The sequence below is a fragment of the Canis lupus genome, chromosome 29 (genome assembly GCF_003254725.2).
Source record: "Canis lupus dingo isolate Sandy chromosome 29, ASM325472v2, whole genome shotgun sequence".
Taxonomy (NCBI): domain Eukaryota; kingdom Metazoa; phylum Chordata; class Mammalia; order Carnivora; family Canidae; genus Canis; species Canis lupus.
In genome coordinates, this window is record NC_064271.1 from 39,678,692 (window position 1) to 39,692,792 (window position 14,101).

Below are 14,101 nucleotides of genomic sequence, written 5' to 3' on the forward strand. Positions count from 1 at the left end.
TAAGGTTAAAGGATCCCTTAAGAAGTCACATGCTCAAAAAAAAAAAAAAAAAAAAGAAGTCACATGCTCCATAAGGGCAGGGACCATGTCTTTTTCAGGTATATATATATAGGCCTGTATATACAGGCAAGGAAAAATTGGTTATTGATCTCCATAATTGACTGGCCTTTCCCCTGACTTTATCTTTAACCCCAGAAGACTCTAGAATGCACGTAGAATAAAGGGCTGCTTTTGTCTAACATTTCTTAGTTTATGTTATGTAGGGCCCCTTTGCTCAACACATCAGGTACTAGATTTACCTGACAGAGTAATACACTAGATGTTTTAAGACTAAGACATGATGTCTGTCCTTGAGAATATTGACATCTCATTATATAGTTTTTATATAGATAATGACATGAGTGGTATAAATTATAAATACCTTATGCTCAAATGTGCCAACTAGGTATTAGGATTTGTAGTTCATCAGAATTTCAGGGAACATTTCTGTTGAGACAGACTCTCAAGAACCACTAAAGAAATGTTAATTAGTTTTTATTGGATGTTCAGAATACTGGGCCAGGTATTGTGAGAGAGAAAAAAAATGACTATAATCTTAAACTAGCAACTTGTATTAAGCACTAGAAGAGAAAAATAAAGTGCCATGGGGATATAGGGAAAGAAAGATTTGAGACTGAGATATGGAGAAGAATATTCATTAAATTGAGATTTGAAACGGATCTTTTGGAATGCCTGGGTGGCTCAGCAATTGAGCGTCTGCCTTGGACTCAGGGCATGATCCCAGGGTCTGGGATCGAGTCCCACATCAGGTTCCTTGCGGGGAGCCTGCTTCTGCCTATGTATCTCTCTCTCTCTCTCTCGTGAATAAATAAAAACCTTTTAAAATAAAAAAAAAATGAAATGGATTTTTTTTTAAAGATTTTATTTATTCATTCATGAGAGAGAGAGGCAGACTCGGCCCAGGACCCTGGGATCACAACCTGAGCCAAAGGCAAACACTGGGCACCATCCAGGCACCCTAGATTTGAAATGGATTTTATAGCATTAGTAACTTTAATAGGTAGATAAGAAAGATGTGATTCATCATATGATCATACATACAAAACATTTTGATGGCAGCTTCTTTGATACAGCTGTATTACTGCTTGGCACATTGTAAAACTTTCACCCAGTGATTTGGAAAGCAGGCATTCTTAGTCCACCCAAGAGCTCTTCTGAAGATCACTCCATCTCTTACATTCATTTCCAGGGCTAGGGATTGAGGATAAGATGGAGGTTACAGATGGATCAGGTGTGAGAATGCAGATAAAACTGCATATAAGTAGGAGTCTTGTTGATCATATTTAGCTTTGGGTCAAAAAAAGTGTATCCATATTCTTAGAGCTCAAAATGTTTGTTTCAAATTTTATGATTTCTGTCTTAATAATTAGACTATTCTTTTTAAAATGTGTCCTAGTTGAATTACTTTTATCCATATAAAACAGTACTATCCAGTAATAATATGAGTCCCATATGCAATTTTCTAGTAGCCACATTTTAAAAAGCCACATTCTTAAAAAAAAAAAAGAAGAAGAAACAAGGGAATTTAATTTTAATAATAATACATTTTATTTAATCTATTAAAATTTTTAAAAATATTTTATTTGTTTATTCATGAGAGACATGGAGAAAGAGGCAGAGAGACAGGCAGATGAAGAAGCAGGCTCCCTGTGGGGAGCCTGATGCAGGACTCAATCCCAGGACTCCATGATCACAACCTGAGCTGAAGGCAGACACTCAACCACTGAGCTACCCATGCATCCCTGATTATTAAAATCTTATTTTAAAATGTAAACAGTATAGGGATCCCTGGGTGGCACAGCTGTTTGGTGCCTGCCTTTGGCCCAGGGCGCGATCCTGGAGACCCGGGATCGAATCCCACGTCGGGCTCCCGGTGCATGGAGCCTGCTTCTCTCTCTGCCTATGTCTCTGCCTCTCTCTCTCTCTCTGTGTGACTATCATAAATAATTAAAAAAAAATGTAAACAGTATAAAAATTATTAGTGAGCTATTTTGTGTTCTGTAGTCCTTTTCATTCTTTTTTATGTTTGAAATCAAGAGTGTATTTTGTATTTAAAGTATATCTTGGGGGATCCCTGGGTGGCGCAGTGGTTTGGCGCCTGCCTTTGGCCCGGGGCGCGATCCTGGAGACCCGAGATCGAGTCCCACATTGGGCTCCCGGTGCATGGAGCCTGCTTCTCTCTCTGCCTGTGTCTCTGCCTCTCTCTCTCTCTCTCTCTGTGGCTATCATAAATAAATAAAGAAAAAAAAATAATTAAAGTATATCTTGGGCAGCCCTGGTGGCCCAGCGGTTTAGCGCCGCCTTCAGCCCAGGGCATGATCCTGGGGTCCCAGGATTGAGTCCCATATCAGGCTTCCTGCACTGAGCTTGCTTTTCCCTCTGCCTGTGTCTCTGCCTCTCTCTCTGTGTGTGTCTCTCATGAATAAATAAATAAAAATCTTTAAAAAAAAAAATAAAGTATATCTCCATTTGCTTTGGTTATATATATTTTTTTAAGTTTTTTTTTTTATTTTTATTTATTTATTTATTTATTTATGACAGTCACAGAGAGAGAGGCAGAGACACAGGCAGAGGGAGAAGCAGGCTCCATGCACTGGGAGCCCGATGTGGGATTCGATCCCGGGTCTCCAGGATCGCGCCCTGGGCCAAAGGCAGGCGCCAAACCGCTGCGCCACCCAGGGATCCCGCTTTGGTTATATTTTAAGAGCTAATAGCCACATTGTAGCTAGTAGCTACCATAGTGGACACTGCAGATATGGAGGTTGGATGACTGAATTTTTTTTGTCTTCCAGATAAAAATAGAAAGTAATATTTCCTTGAAACCATATTGGGTTCTAGAGATGGTCACATTATTGGATAATAAAAAAGCAGATGTTTTACATTTATTAGGGCAATTTATATTATCTTTATAAAAGGTAGGGCCTTGCTGTTACAAGTGAATAGATTTAGAAATGTGTTGTTTTGGCTTAGTTTTCATTGATATAAAAAATACTCTTACATAGTAGGTTATATCATCTATGATTTCAATTTCCTGTTTTTTGTTTTCTGTAGGAATTTTACAATGAATTGGCTCCTATGTCAAGAATCCCTGCAGGCACCATCTCAAGATTTTTTTTTGCGATTGACACAGTCTTCTTTATTACCTTTTTATATTTTAGTGTTAATTATTTGTTTTCTTTCTATGATGCAAGTTATTTTTAGGAGAATTAAGTAAGTACCTATGAGAATCAATCACATTGCTAATTTATACATTATGAAAGTAACTATTTTTAATATCTTTCCAATATTTGTATATTTGATTTAGAGTTTCTAGATCCATTCTCTAATTATCAACATGTAAAATATTCAATTTTGTTAAAATTGGTAAAATTCAAATTTGTTTTTACATCTAAATATATAATGTCCAAATTTAACGTAGTAAATTGCCTACCAATTTAATCATTTTTACCTACTGTAAGGATATTTTTTTTTCTATTTAGCTTAAAAGAAGCTAGTAGTATAAGTGATTTTAAATTATAAAGACTTCCAGAAAATTTTTGTCATGTTTAAAAAAATAGGTTGTGTATAGTATTTTAATCTTGAGAACTTAGCTATTTAAATTATGATTTAACTATATTGATGAAGTAATCACTAGTTGAGTGATAATTGATTTTGGAAAAGGAACCTAAAAATCTTTTTTTTTTTTTTTTTAAGATTTGTTTGAGAGAGAGAGAGAGAGAACCCGGGTGATAGTGAGTAGGGGGAGGGGCAGAGGGAGAGAGAATCCTAAAGCAAACTCCTTGCTGAGCATGGAGCCCCACTTGGGGCTCGATCTTAAGACCCTGAGATCATGACCTGAGCTGAAACCTAATCGGCTGCTTAATAACTGAGCCACTCAGGCGTCCCCTAAAATCTTTTTTGTCGTATTTCCTGAACTTTCCTGTTTAGTCTTCACTGAGTTCATTGTCTTCAGGTTCTAAAAACCCTGAAAAAAATAGATCTGTAAGTTAGGTATTTGACTAACAATATACTTTAAAATTTCAAGGACCCACCTATATTTTTTTTATGAAGAAACTTAAGATCTTTGATTTTTCAAATACATATTTTCAAAATAGTAAAATACATATTTCCTTTGTGTAGTGGCAAGTCCTTGAAAGAAACCATTACTCTTGAAGATGGACGAATTGGAGGAAGGCCAGAAATAATTTATCATGTGATTCACACTATTTTATTGGGCTCTCTTGCAATGGTTATAGAAGGGTAAGTGGACTTTATTGGATCTGTTTTTACAAAGAATTATCCTTTTTAGTAGTAATAAGTGGATACTTTCAAGAATATATTTATGAAACTATAAAAACTCAAAATCTACAAACTTTCTTAACCTAACTGGGGTTTACAGAGATTGTTATAGTATAATGAACTGACATTTACTTGTTCACTCATTTGCTCAAAAATTATTGAATGTCTTCTAAGGGCCAGGCATTGTACTAAGTGCTGGAGGTACAGTGGTGAACAAAAGTGGATACACAATCTCTAACCTTATGTGACTTATGGCCTAATAGAGGTAACAAACATTAATCACACAAAAGTAAAATTACAACTTTGTTGAGTGAAACAGAATAAATAATGCTGTGAGGCTAAGAGTTCAATGATACCCTTTTCCTTGAAGTTTAGACTCATGTAAAATAAGACATAGGAGTATAAATGATTTTGAAAACCTGATTTCAATTTGAGGCGGAGCTTTCCCCACACCAATAAAAAGCCGTTGTTCAGGCACCAGCTGAGTGTCCTACAATTTGACTTAATTCTGGCACTATCCACCTGGAGATAGCATCAGATTCCACAGTTCAAGGGTTCAGCCCTGTAAGATTCCACCCTACTCCCACTCAGGTGCCAGTTGCAAACCTAGGTTACCTGTGCTTCTAACCAATTGGCTATAAATCAGAAGTTCCCAGGACCCTCTCCTTGGGTTCAATTAATTTGCTAGAGCGGCTCATAGAACCTAGAGAAACATTTTATTTACTAGAGCACCAACTTTATTAGAAAAGGATAGAACTCAGGAACAGTGTGGAACAGATGGAAGATATGCATAGGGCAGAGTTTGTAGGAAGGGGTATGGAGCTCCCCTTACCTCTCTAGGCATACCACTCTTCTCAAGTATCTGTGTGGCCACCAACCTGGAAGCTCTCCAAACCCTCGTTTTCCGTTTTTATGGAGGCCTCATTACATAGGCATGGTTGATTAAATCATTGACCGTTGGTGATTGAATTCAAACTCCAAATCCTCTTCCCTCCCCACAGGTTTGAGGCAGGACTGAGAGTTACAACCCCCTAATCACATGGTTGGCTCCACTGGCAACCAGCCCCATCCTTGGGTACCTTCCAAAAGTTACCATTAACACAACCAGAGCCACCTTTCCAATTTCATCAGTTAGGAAATTCCAAGAGTTTTGGGAGCTGAGAAATCTATTTGGTCATCTGAATGATTCTGATCCTGATAAATGTTGCATTGGAGAACACCTCATGTGTGACAAAAGGTCTCTACTGTTTTCCACCCCAAATTGAGCTTGGTCCTCAAACTTCAGGCCATCCCTTTCGAAAGAGCAGAGCCTTGGGAAGTTTATGCACCTATCTATACCCTTCTTGCAAAAGGAAGATACAAAATGTGGAGGCCTATGTTTGGGCCTATTTTATTTTTAATGTTTGGAATGGATACACTCAGTCTTTTCTCTTGCCCACAAATCAGATAAATCACTCCCATGAGGAGGAGCCATTAAGGTTCTGAGGTAAAGGAATAGGAGGGGAAGTAGGGAGAGATGAAGAGTATTGATCCTAGTATAAGATTTCTCAAGTTAAATTTCTTTTTTTTTTAAAGATTTTATTTATTCATGAGAGACACACAGAGAGAGGCAGAGACACAGGCAGAGGGAGAAGCAGGCTCCATGCGGGGAGCCCGATGCAGGACTCGATCCCAAGATCCCAGGATCATGCTGTGAGCCGAAGGCAGATGCTCAACCACTGAGCCAGGCATCCCTCAAGTTAAATTTCCATTAATTATGAATATAGATACTGAATCACATTCGTTTATAGCAGTACCTGTGGTGTTTTCCCCAACAGATAGCATAGCTATTTTCTTAATAACTTTTTATTTTGAAGTCCTGTTTTTACACTTCACAACTTCAAAGTTCCAGTTATTAGATCTCCATTTAATGTATTAAGTACAAATACTGCTGTATAGGAATTTATTTTTAATATTTGATATCAGTATGTCAATATAATTGATTTCCTTTGTACGCCTATGTATTTTATACATTTAAAACATTTTCTTGGGATCCCTGGGTGGCACAGCGGTTTAGCGCCTGCCTTTGGCCCAGGGCGCGATCCTGGAGACCCGGGATCGAATCCCACATCGGGCTCCTGGTGCATGAAAAAAAAAAAAAAAAAAAACATTTTCTTTTAAGGCATCCGTGCATTCATAGACTTTATCAGACTGCCCAAGCCATGATTACTAGGACTCTCTTATTTTTTTTTATTTAATTTTTTTATTTTTAAAGATTTTATATATTCATGAGAGACACACAGAGAGAGGCAGAGACACAGACAGAGGGAGAAGCAGGCTCCCTGTAGGGAGTCTGATGCAAGACTCCATTCCAGGACCCCAGGATCAAGACCTGAGCCAAAGGCAGATGCCCAACCGCTGAGCCACCCACGCTCCCCTGGAAGCTCTTTATTGAAACATGAAGCAAGAATGGTGGTTCACTCTAATAGTTAGCATTTCATAATGCCTAATAAGCGAATGAAGAAATGTATTAAACCATGATTATTATTTTTTTTAAACCATGAATATTTTAAGTGCATGTTTTGATTCTCATTTCATTGCTTGGTAATACTAGAATTTTGATGCATGGTTTGCCTTTTTTCCCCTTTGTATTCTCAGTTTTATTTCTTTCTGCAGAAGAACTTTTTGTTGTTGCCAGCATTATTGTAACCATTCATCCTTGCATCTTTGATTTGCTCAGTAGGCCTATAATACTGTGATCACCTGTTCATGCAAATAAAATACATAGTCGCTCAGAAATTCCAGGCACTCTACTAAGTAGATAGTAGGGATTAAAGAAATATAAAATCTACTCTTTCTTTTCAAAGAGTTCCTATCCTAGGTAAGTAAACCAAGAGTTAGAGCAAAGTAAAGTACTATGAAAAAGGCATACACAAAGGAAGCTTTGGTCACTCAGAGGAGAGGTCCTCAGTTGTAGAGGGTGGGTAGAGGAAGTCAGTTTAAGGAAGATTTCCTAACTGGGGTGACAGCCTTCAGAGATAAATAGAGGTTGACCAGGCTCTCTGTTTTCTTATGTGCCTCTGTGTGTGTGTGTGTGTGTGTGTGTGTGTGTGTGTGTATGTGTGTGTGTGTGTAATAATCTAGACAGAATAAATATTCTTTGGGAACTAATAGTACAAGATGAATGTGAAGTTAGTATGAGAAATATGTCTGGGGGCCCCCAGGTGGCTCAGTTGATTAAGCATCTGCCTTCAGCACTGATCATGATCTTGGGGTCCTGGGATCAAGCCTCATGTCAGGCTCCCTGCTCAGCAGGGAGTCTGCTGCTCCTTCTCGCTCTGCTCCTCCCCCCACCCATACTTAGGCTCCCTCGTTCCCTCAAATAAATAAAATCTTTAAAAAAGGAAAAAAAGGAAATATGTCTGGAAAAATAAGCAGGGACCAGATGAAGTGTTTAGAAATTTGATACCGTATTTGCTTTTTGGTAAGATCTGTCTGTCTGACAGCAATGATTGAGAAAAGCAAGATTAAAGGAAAATAAGCCAGTTGAGAATTGTAATAGAATCTAGAAGTGAGTAGCAATGAAGGAGGAGCCAAAACGAAAATATTTGGGAATTGGAAACTGAATAAGTAGTAGTAGGGACTGTGGTGGAGGGACTCTAGGAAGAGTTGCAACTCAGAAGCTACAAGAGTTTTTAAAGGAGTACATGATCAGGAAGTAGAAGGCAGAGAGTTAAGTGTGGACTTCAAAGAGTCTCGCTATAAAGGGAATCAGAGTCTAAGGTAGCACTAGACAGGTATGCTTGTGTCAGGAGGGAGAAACTTATGTCATTATGGGACAGACACACTGAGATTGTTCTACAAACCCTGTTAGAACACTAATCATATTTAGGAAAGTTAGGAGAAAAACTGAAAAAGTGAATCAAGACCATACTTTTTTTGTAAAGATTTTATTTATTCATGAGACAGAGAGAGAGAGAGAGAGGCAGAGATGCAGGTAGAGGGAGAAGTAGGGTCCCTGCAAAGAGCCCGATGTGGGACTTGAACCCCGGAATCTGGGATCACGCCCTGAGCCAAAGGCAGGTGCTCAATTGCTGAGCCACTCAGGCGTCCCAAGACCATGTTTCTTGAGGGCCCTAAAAACCATTTGGATGAGTTTTCATTTATTTCAGTAGATTCTGGGGAACCACTAATGATTTTTTTTTTCTAAAGATTTATTTATTTATGATAGACACACACACACAGAGAGGCAGAGACACAGGCAGAGGGCGAAGCAGGCTTCATGCCGGGAGCCCGATGCGGGACTCGATCCGGGGACTCCAGGATCGCGCCCTGGGCCAAAGGCAGGCGCCAAACCGCTGAGCCACCCAGGGATCCCCCCCACTAATGATTTTTTAACAGAAAATGTAATTAATTACATTTTCAGATGATTAATCTAGCATTTGGTTGGAGGAGAGTCTAAAGGTAGAGATGTTAGGGTGCCTGGTTGGATCAATCAGAAGAACATTTGACTCTTGATCTCAGGGTCATAAGTTCAAGCCTCACATTGAGAGATTACTAAAAATAAATAAACTTAAAATGTAGAAATGTTCATTAGCAACTATTACAATGAAATGGTAAGGAAGAGATGAATATAGAGAAATCAGTGGATTGGACATAATGGTCTGACCTCTAGAACAGGAAGTTGGTGTTTCAGGGAATGTTATGTATGTATAATTCAACCTGAATGGTTTCTCCTGGAATTACAAACCAGACTCTCATTTGATTCTGGCTGACTTGAAGAATAGTAGGAATGAGGAAGTTAGGAGGAGATACTAGTTGACCAGAGAAAACTAATGCAGTTCCTTTGTCTTAGCAACATGTATTCTGTATACATCGACTACTTCTCTTAAAGTCCAAGTCAGTATTCATTTTTTATAGAGATTTATTCTTTTAATTTAAACAATTTTTAAAAATATTTATTTGAGAGAGGGAATGCACAAGCGGAAAGGGCAGAGAGAATCTCAAGCAGGCTCCACACTGAGCACAGGACTCAATCTCAAGACCCTGAGACCATGACCTGAGCTGAAACCAAGAATTGGACACTTAACCAGATGCTTAACCAACTGCGCTGCCCAAGCACCCATAAAGTTTGATTTTTTAGTAATCTCTGCACCCAACATGGGGCTCCATCTTAAAACCCTGAGATCAAGAGCCCCACACTCCACTGACCAAACCAGCAAGGTACTCCTACATTTTTTTTTTAAATAACCAAAAAATAGGATAACAGTAAACGGTACCTGAAATTTGGCATTTTGCTTTGTTGTCATATATAATTATTAATACCTACTGAAGGACAGCCAGGTTTCTAATTTTTTTGCTACTAAAACAACATATTGTAGTTAAAACTTTTGTATTTAGGGCAGCCCTGGTGTCTCAGTGGTTTAGTGCCTCCTTTGGCCTGGGGTGTGATCCTGGAGACCCGGGATCGAGTCCCACATCAGGCTCCCTGCATGGAACCTGCTTCTCCCTCTGCCTTTGTCTCTGCCTCTCTCTCTCTCTCTCTGTCTCTCATGAATAAATAAATAAAATCTTTAAAAAAAAACTTTTGTATTTATATCTTTATACACTTATGCTATATATCTATAGGCTAGCTTACGAGAAATGGGACTGTCTTGGGTTTTCAAGGTTTTTTAAAGGTTCTGCAAAATCACTTTCTGTAAAAACATACCAGTTTTAATCTCTCCAAGAGTACAATTTTATTTATTGATTGATTTTTAAAGCTTCTATTTATTCATGAGAGACACAGAGAGAGAGGCAGAGACACAGGCAGAGGGAGAAGCAGGCTCCCTGTGGGGAGCCCGATGCAGGACTCGATCCCAGGACCCCGGGGTCATGCCCTGGGCCGAAGGCAGACACTCGACTGCTGAGCCACCCAGGCGTCCCCCAAGAGTACAATTTTACTACAACCTCATCTATATCAGTGCCCTTATTTCATCCTCATTTTAGTAACCCACGTGTCATCTTGATTATTTAAGAAATGAATAACAATTTGATGCTGAAAATTAGAGCTAAGATTTTTATTTACTCTTAACAGTGATATTTTCATGAGTAGTAAAGAACTCAGAAAAGAGAAATCGGGGCACCTGGCTCAATCAGTGGAATATGAGGCTCTTGATCTTGGGGGTTGTTAAGTTCAAGCCCCATGTTAAGTGTAGCCATTACCTAAAAAAATAGAATCTAAAGAGAAATGAGATAGTAATAATGTTCGTAGGATATCTCATATGTGACTCCTTTTGTCTTTTCTAGCTTGAAATACCTCTGGACTCCTTATGTATGCATGTTAGCAGCATTTGGTGTGTGTTCTCCTGAACTTTGGATGACGCTTTTCAAGTGGCTTCGATTACGAACGGTACACCCAGTATTGTTGGTGAGTTATTGTTATTTTGGGTTAAGTTCTTGTTTCTCTTTCAATTATATAAATGGAAACCACATTGAATACAATTAAAATAGCATGAATAAATCATATTTTGACTTGCAGGTGAAAGAGAGATCCTGTGAAAAACTCTTTTTTATATAATCTCTGATATAAAAGTAATACATTGGGATGCCTGGGGGGCTCAGCAGATGAGCATCTGCCTTCAGCCCAGGGTGTGATCCTGGAGTCCCGGGTTCTAGTCCCACATCGGGCTCCCTGCCTGGAGCCTGCTTCTCCCTCTGCCTGGGTCTCTGTCTCTCTCTTTCTCTATGTACATCATAAAGAAATTAACTAACTTTAAAAAAGGTAATGTATTTAAATGCAGATGGATAGGGACACCTGGGTGGCTCAGCGGTTGGGCATCTGCCCTTGGCTCTGGTCATGATCCCCAGGTGTGGGGATGGAGTCCCACATCGGGCTCCCTGTGTGGAGCCTGCTTCTCCCTCTGCCTGTGTCTCTGCCTCTCTCTGCCTGCATCTCTCATGAATAAATAAATAAAATCTTTAAAAATTTTTTATAATTAATAATTTAATAATATTCTTGGTTTGATTTAGAACTATTTTATGTTTTCAATGCAAATAGAACATTTTCACTGTGCCTGCCATGTACAATGTGCTTATAATGCAAATTAATTTCGTCAGGTCGATTACAGTCTCCCATTCATAAAAATGAACAATAAGAAGTATCGATAGGGTGCTGTTGGAACACAGAGAGGGGCTACTTAATTCAATTTTGTTAGGGACTCAAAGACTTTTCAATCTGAGATTTGAAAGATGATGACTGGGGACGCCTGGGTGGCTCAGTGGTGGAGCGGCTACCCCAGAGTCCCAGGCTCTAGTCCCACGTCAGGCTCCCTGTGTGGACCCTGCTCCTCCCTCTGCCTGTGTCTCTGCCTCTCTCTCTGTCTCTCTCATGAATAAATAAATAAAATCTTTTTTTTTTAAAAAAAGAAAGATGATAACTTACTCAAATGAAAGGTAAAGAAAGGGTTTTCATGGTAGAAGGAATAAAAACAGGCAAAGAGCATGTTGTCATCAAAGGAAATGAAAGCAAAGGCAAAGAAAAGGCATGATATATTTAATTTCTCTGGCACATAAAATGTGAGATGGGGTGGTCAAGAAATGATACTGAAGTCCAAGAGGGTAGGTCATGGAAGCCTTTGAGTATTATGCTGGGGTGCTTAGTTTTATCCTGGAGGCAGCAGAAATGCATTGAAATGTTTAGGCAGGGGCGTGAGAGAGTCAGACTTACATGGTCTCTTAGTTCATGCTTACCATTCTTTGAAGAATAGACTTAACGGTGACCAACTTAGGCCAAGAAGGAAGCTGTTGCCCAGGTACTGGCCATGGTAGATGGAAGTGATAAAAGCTTCAATATATTGAGTGTTCACCACATGTCAGGTACTGTTTATAAAACATTTCATGGGGGATCCCTGGGTGGCTCAGCGGTTTGGTGCCTGCCTTTGGCCCAGGGCGCGATCCTGGAGTCCCGGGATCGAGTCCCACGTTGGGCTCCCGGCATGGAGCCTGCTTCTCCCTCCTCCTGTGTCTCTGCCTCTCTCTCTCTCTCTGTCTGTCTGTCATGAATAAATAAATAAAATCTTTAAAATATAAAATAAAATAAGATAAAAAAATAAAATAAAATAAAATAAAACAAAGTAAAATAAAAACATTTCATGTGTTGATGCTTACAAAGACCCTAATGGCTAAGTTCTATCATCTGTAGGTTGTACACAAAGAAACTGAGACTTAAACTGGTTAAGTAACTTGCCTGAGATCGCATAGCTTATAAATGTGGAAACCATGATTCACACCCAGGTTTTTCTGACTCCAGAGCCCATTTACTTAATACTATGCTATACTGGGGTGAAAAAAATAATAAGGTTAATAAGAGTTGGTGGCTTCATTAAATTAAGTATGGCAAGTAAGGAAGAGGGAGAAATTATAGATACTTCCTAGGTCTCTTGTTTGTGTGACTGTGGGTTGTGTGGTCACCAGTAGACATGGGACAGGAGGAAGAAGAACAGGTTCTGGCAGAGAGGTGATGAGTAAATATCTTTAGTAATAGTCCTGTTGTGTTTTGCCAGTCTTTCCAGAGGTATTTGTATGTTACTTTAGCATACTTGTGCATTGTTACGTATTGGCTATTTTTCCTGTCTTCTTGTTGTTAGTTTTGTAAGTGGCCCAGTTTAGTGTCCTTTGTAAGCTCTTTATAACTTAAATTCCTGGCAGAATTGTCAAATATTGATTTGTTACATGAAATATTACTGTTACCTTTTTTATGTTTTGTCTTTAATTTATATAGTGAATGTTTATATAGTAGCGTATAACTATCATAATACATATAGTAGTATGTTTCGCTTTATCTCCAGCTTAATGTATCTTAAATGCCTTAGTCTTCACTCATCTCACTCTGTGAATTAGGTTCCACACTAACTTCAGTTTCCCTGACTGAAATTTTTATGACTGTAAGAATCTGTGATTGGTCATGGAGTTAATGTCTAATACTTCTAGTACCTTCTTAGATGTATGTATCCATAATCATTTTGTTTCAATGTTTTAGGCTCTTATTCTGAGCATGGCTGTTCCCACTATAATAGGTCTCAGCTTATGGAAAGAGGTAAGAAAATCAGATTTTTATATTGTTAAGATGTACTTTACCTACAACTTAGTGATAAATTTGTGCATGTGTAACATATTTATATTGAGACACTATTCTAACAACATAAAGTATGATATTCTTAGTATGCTTAATTTTTTATCAGGAACATAGATTCTATTAATTCTAGTAATAGAGCTAAAACATTTTTAGAACGTCATGTGATGCATGTAGTCTAATGCTATTACTAATTCAATTTATAATTGTCAAAGGAAATTACTGAATAAATAGGTGATAATATTAAAAAGTATTTTGGCATGAAAAACTGACAGCTAACATCATACTCAATGGTGAAAAACTGAGATTGTCCTCTAAGGTCAGGAACGAGACAAGGATTCCCACTCTCTCCACTTTTATTCGACATAGCCCTGAAAGTTAGAAGTCTTAGCCATAGCAGTCAGACAAGAGAAAGGAATAAAAAGCATCCAGATTGGCAAGGAAGAAGTAAAATTGTCACTGTGTGCAGATGACATGATACTATATATAGAAAACTCCACAAAGACTCCACCAAAAAAACTACTAGAACTGGGGTGCCTGTGTGGCTCAGTTGGTTAAGCATCTGTCTTCAGCTCAAGTCATGATTCCAAGGTCCTGGAATTGAGCCCGGCATCAGGCTCCCTGCTCAGCAAGGAGTCTGCTTCCCCCTTCCACTCCCCTCTTGCCTCTCCC

The 14,101-nt window shown here is 38.7% G+C and overlaps 1 protein-coding gene and 1 long non-coding RNA gene across 12 annotated transcripts in view; one reads left to right on the forward strand and one right to left on the reverse strand.

Annotated features, from left to right (window-relative positions):
• The window catches only part of DPY19L4 (dpy-19 like 4), a 62,388-nt gene that overhangs the window by 28,928 nt on the left and 19,359 nt on the right, over positions 1–14,101 (forward strand). For all 6 annotated transcript variants that reach the window (XM_025433485.3, XM_035708489.2, XM_025433484.3 and 3 more), the window contains 4 exons: positions 3,112–3,270; positions 4,180–4,299; positions 10,606–10,726; positions 13,337–13,393. In XM_025433485.3, coding sequence (XP_025289270.1) covers positions 3,112–3,270; positions 4,180–4,299; positions 10,606–10,726; positions 13,337–13,393 — 457 coding nt within the window. The remainder of the gene's footprint in view (positions 1–3,111; positions 3,271–4,179; positions 4,300–10,605; positions 10,727–13,336; positions 13,394–14,101) is intronic.
• Positions 1–14,101, reverse strand: part of LOC118352814 (uncharacterized) — a 39,119-nt gene that overhangs the window by 5,386 nt on the left and 19,632 nt on the right. The window contains exons 4-5 of one of the 6 annotated variants that reach the window (XR_007407002.1): positions 12,049–12,350; positions 1,102–1,251 (exon numbers count right to left, since the gene is read on the reverse strand). This is a non-coding gene — a long non-coding RNA (uncharacterized LOC118352814). Of the gene's footprint in view, positions 1–1,034; positions 1,252–10,720; positions 12,351–14,101 lie in introns of those variants that run through there. The other 5 variants (XR_007407001.1, XR_007407003.1, XR_004810589.2 and 2 more) reach the window with 5 other exon arrangements.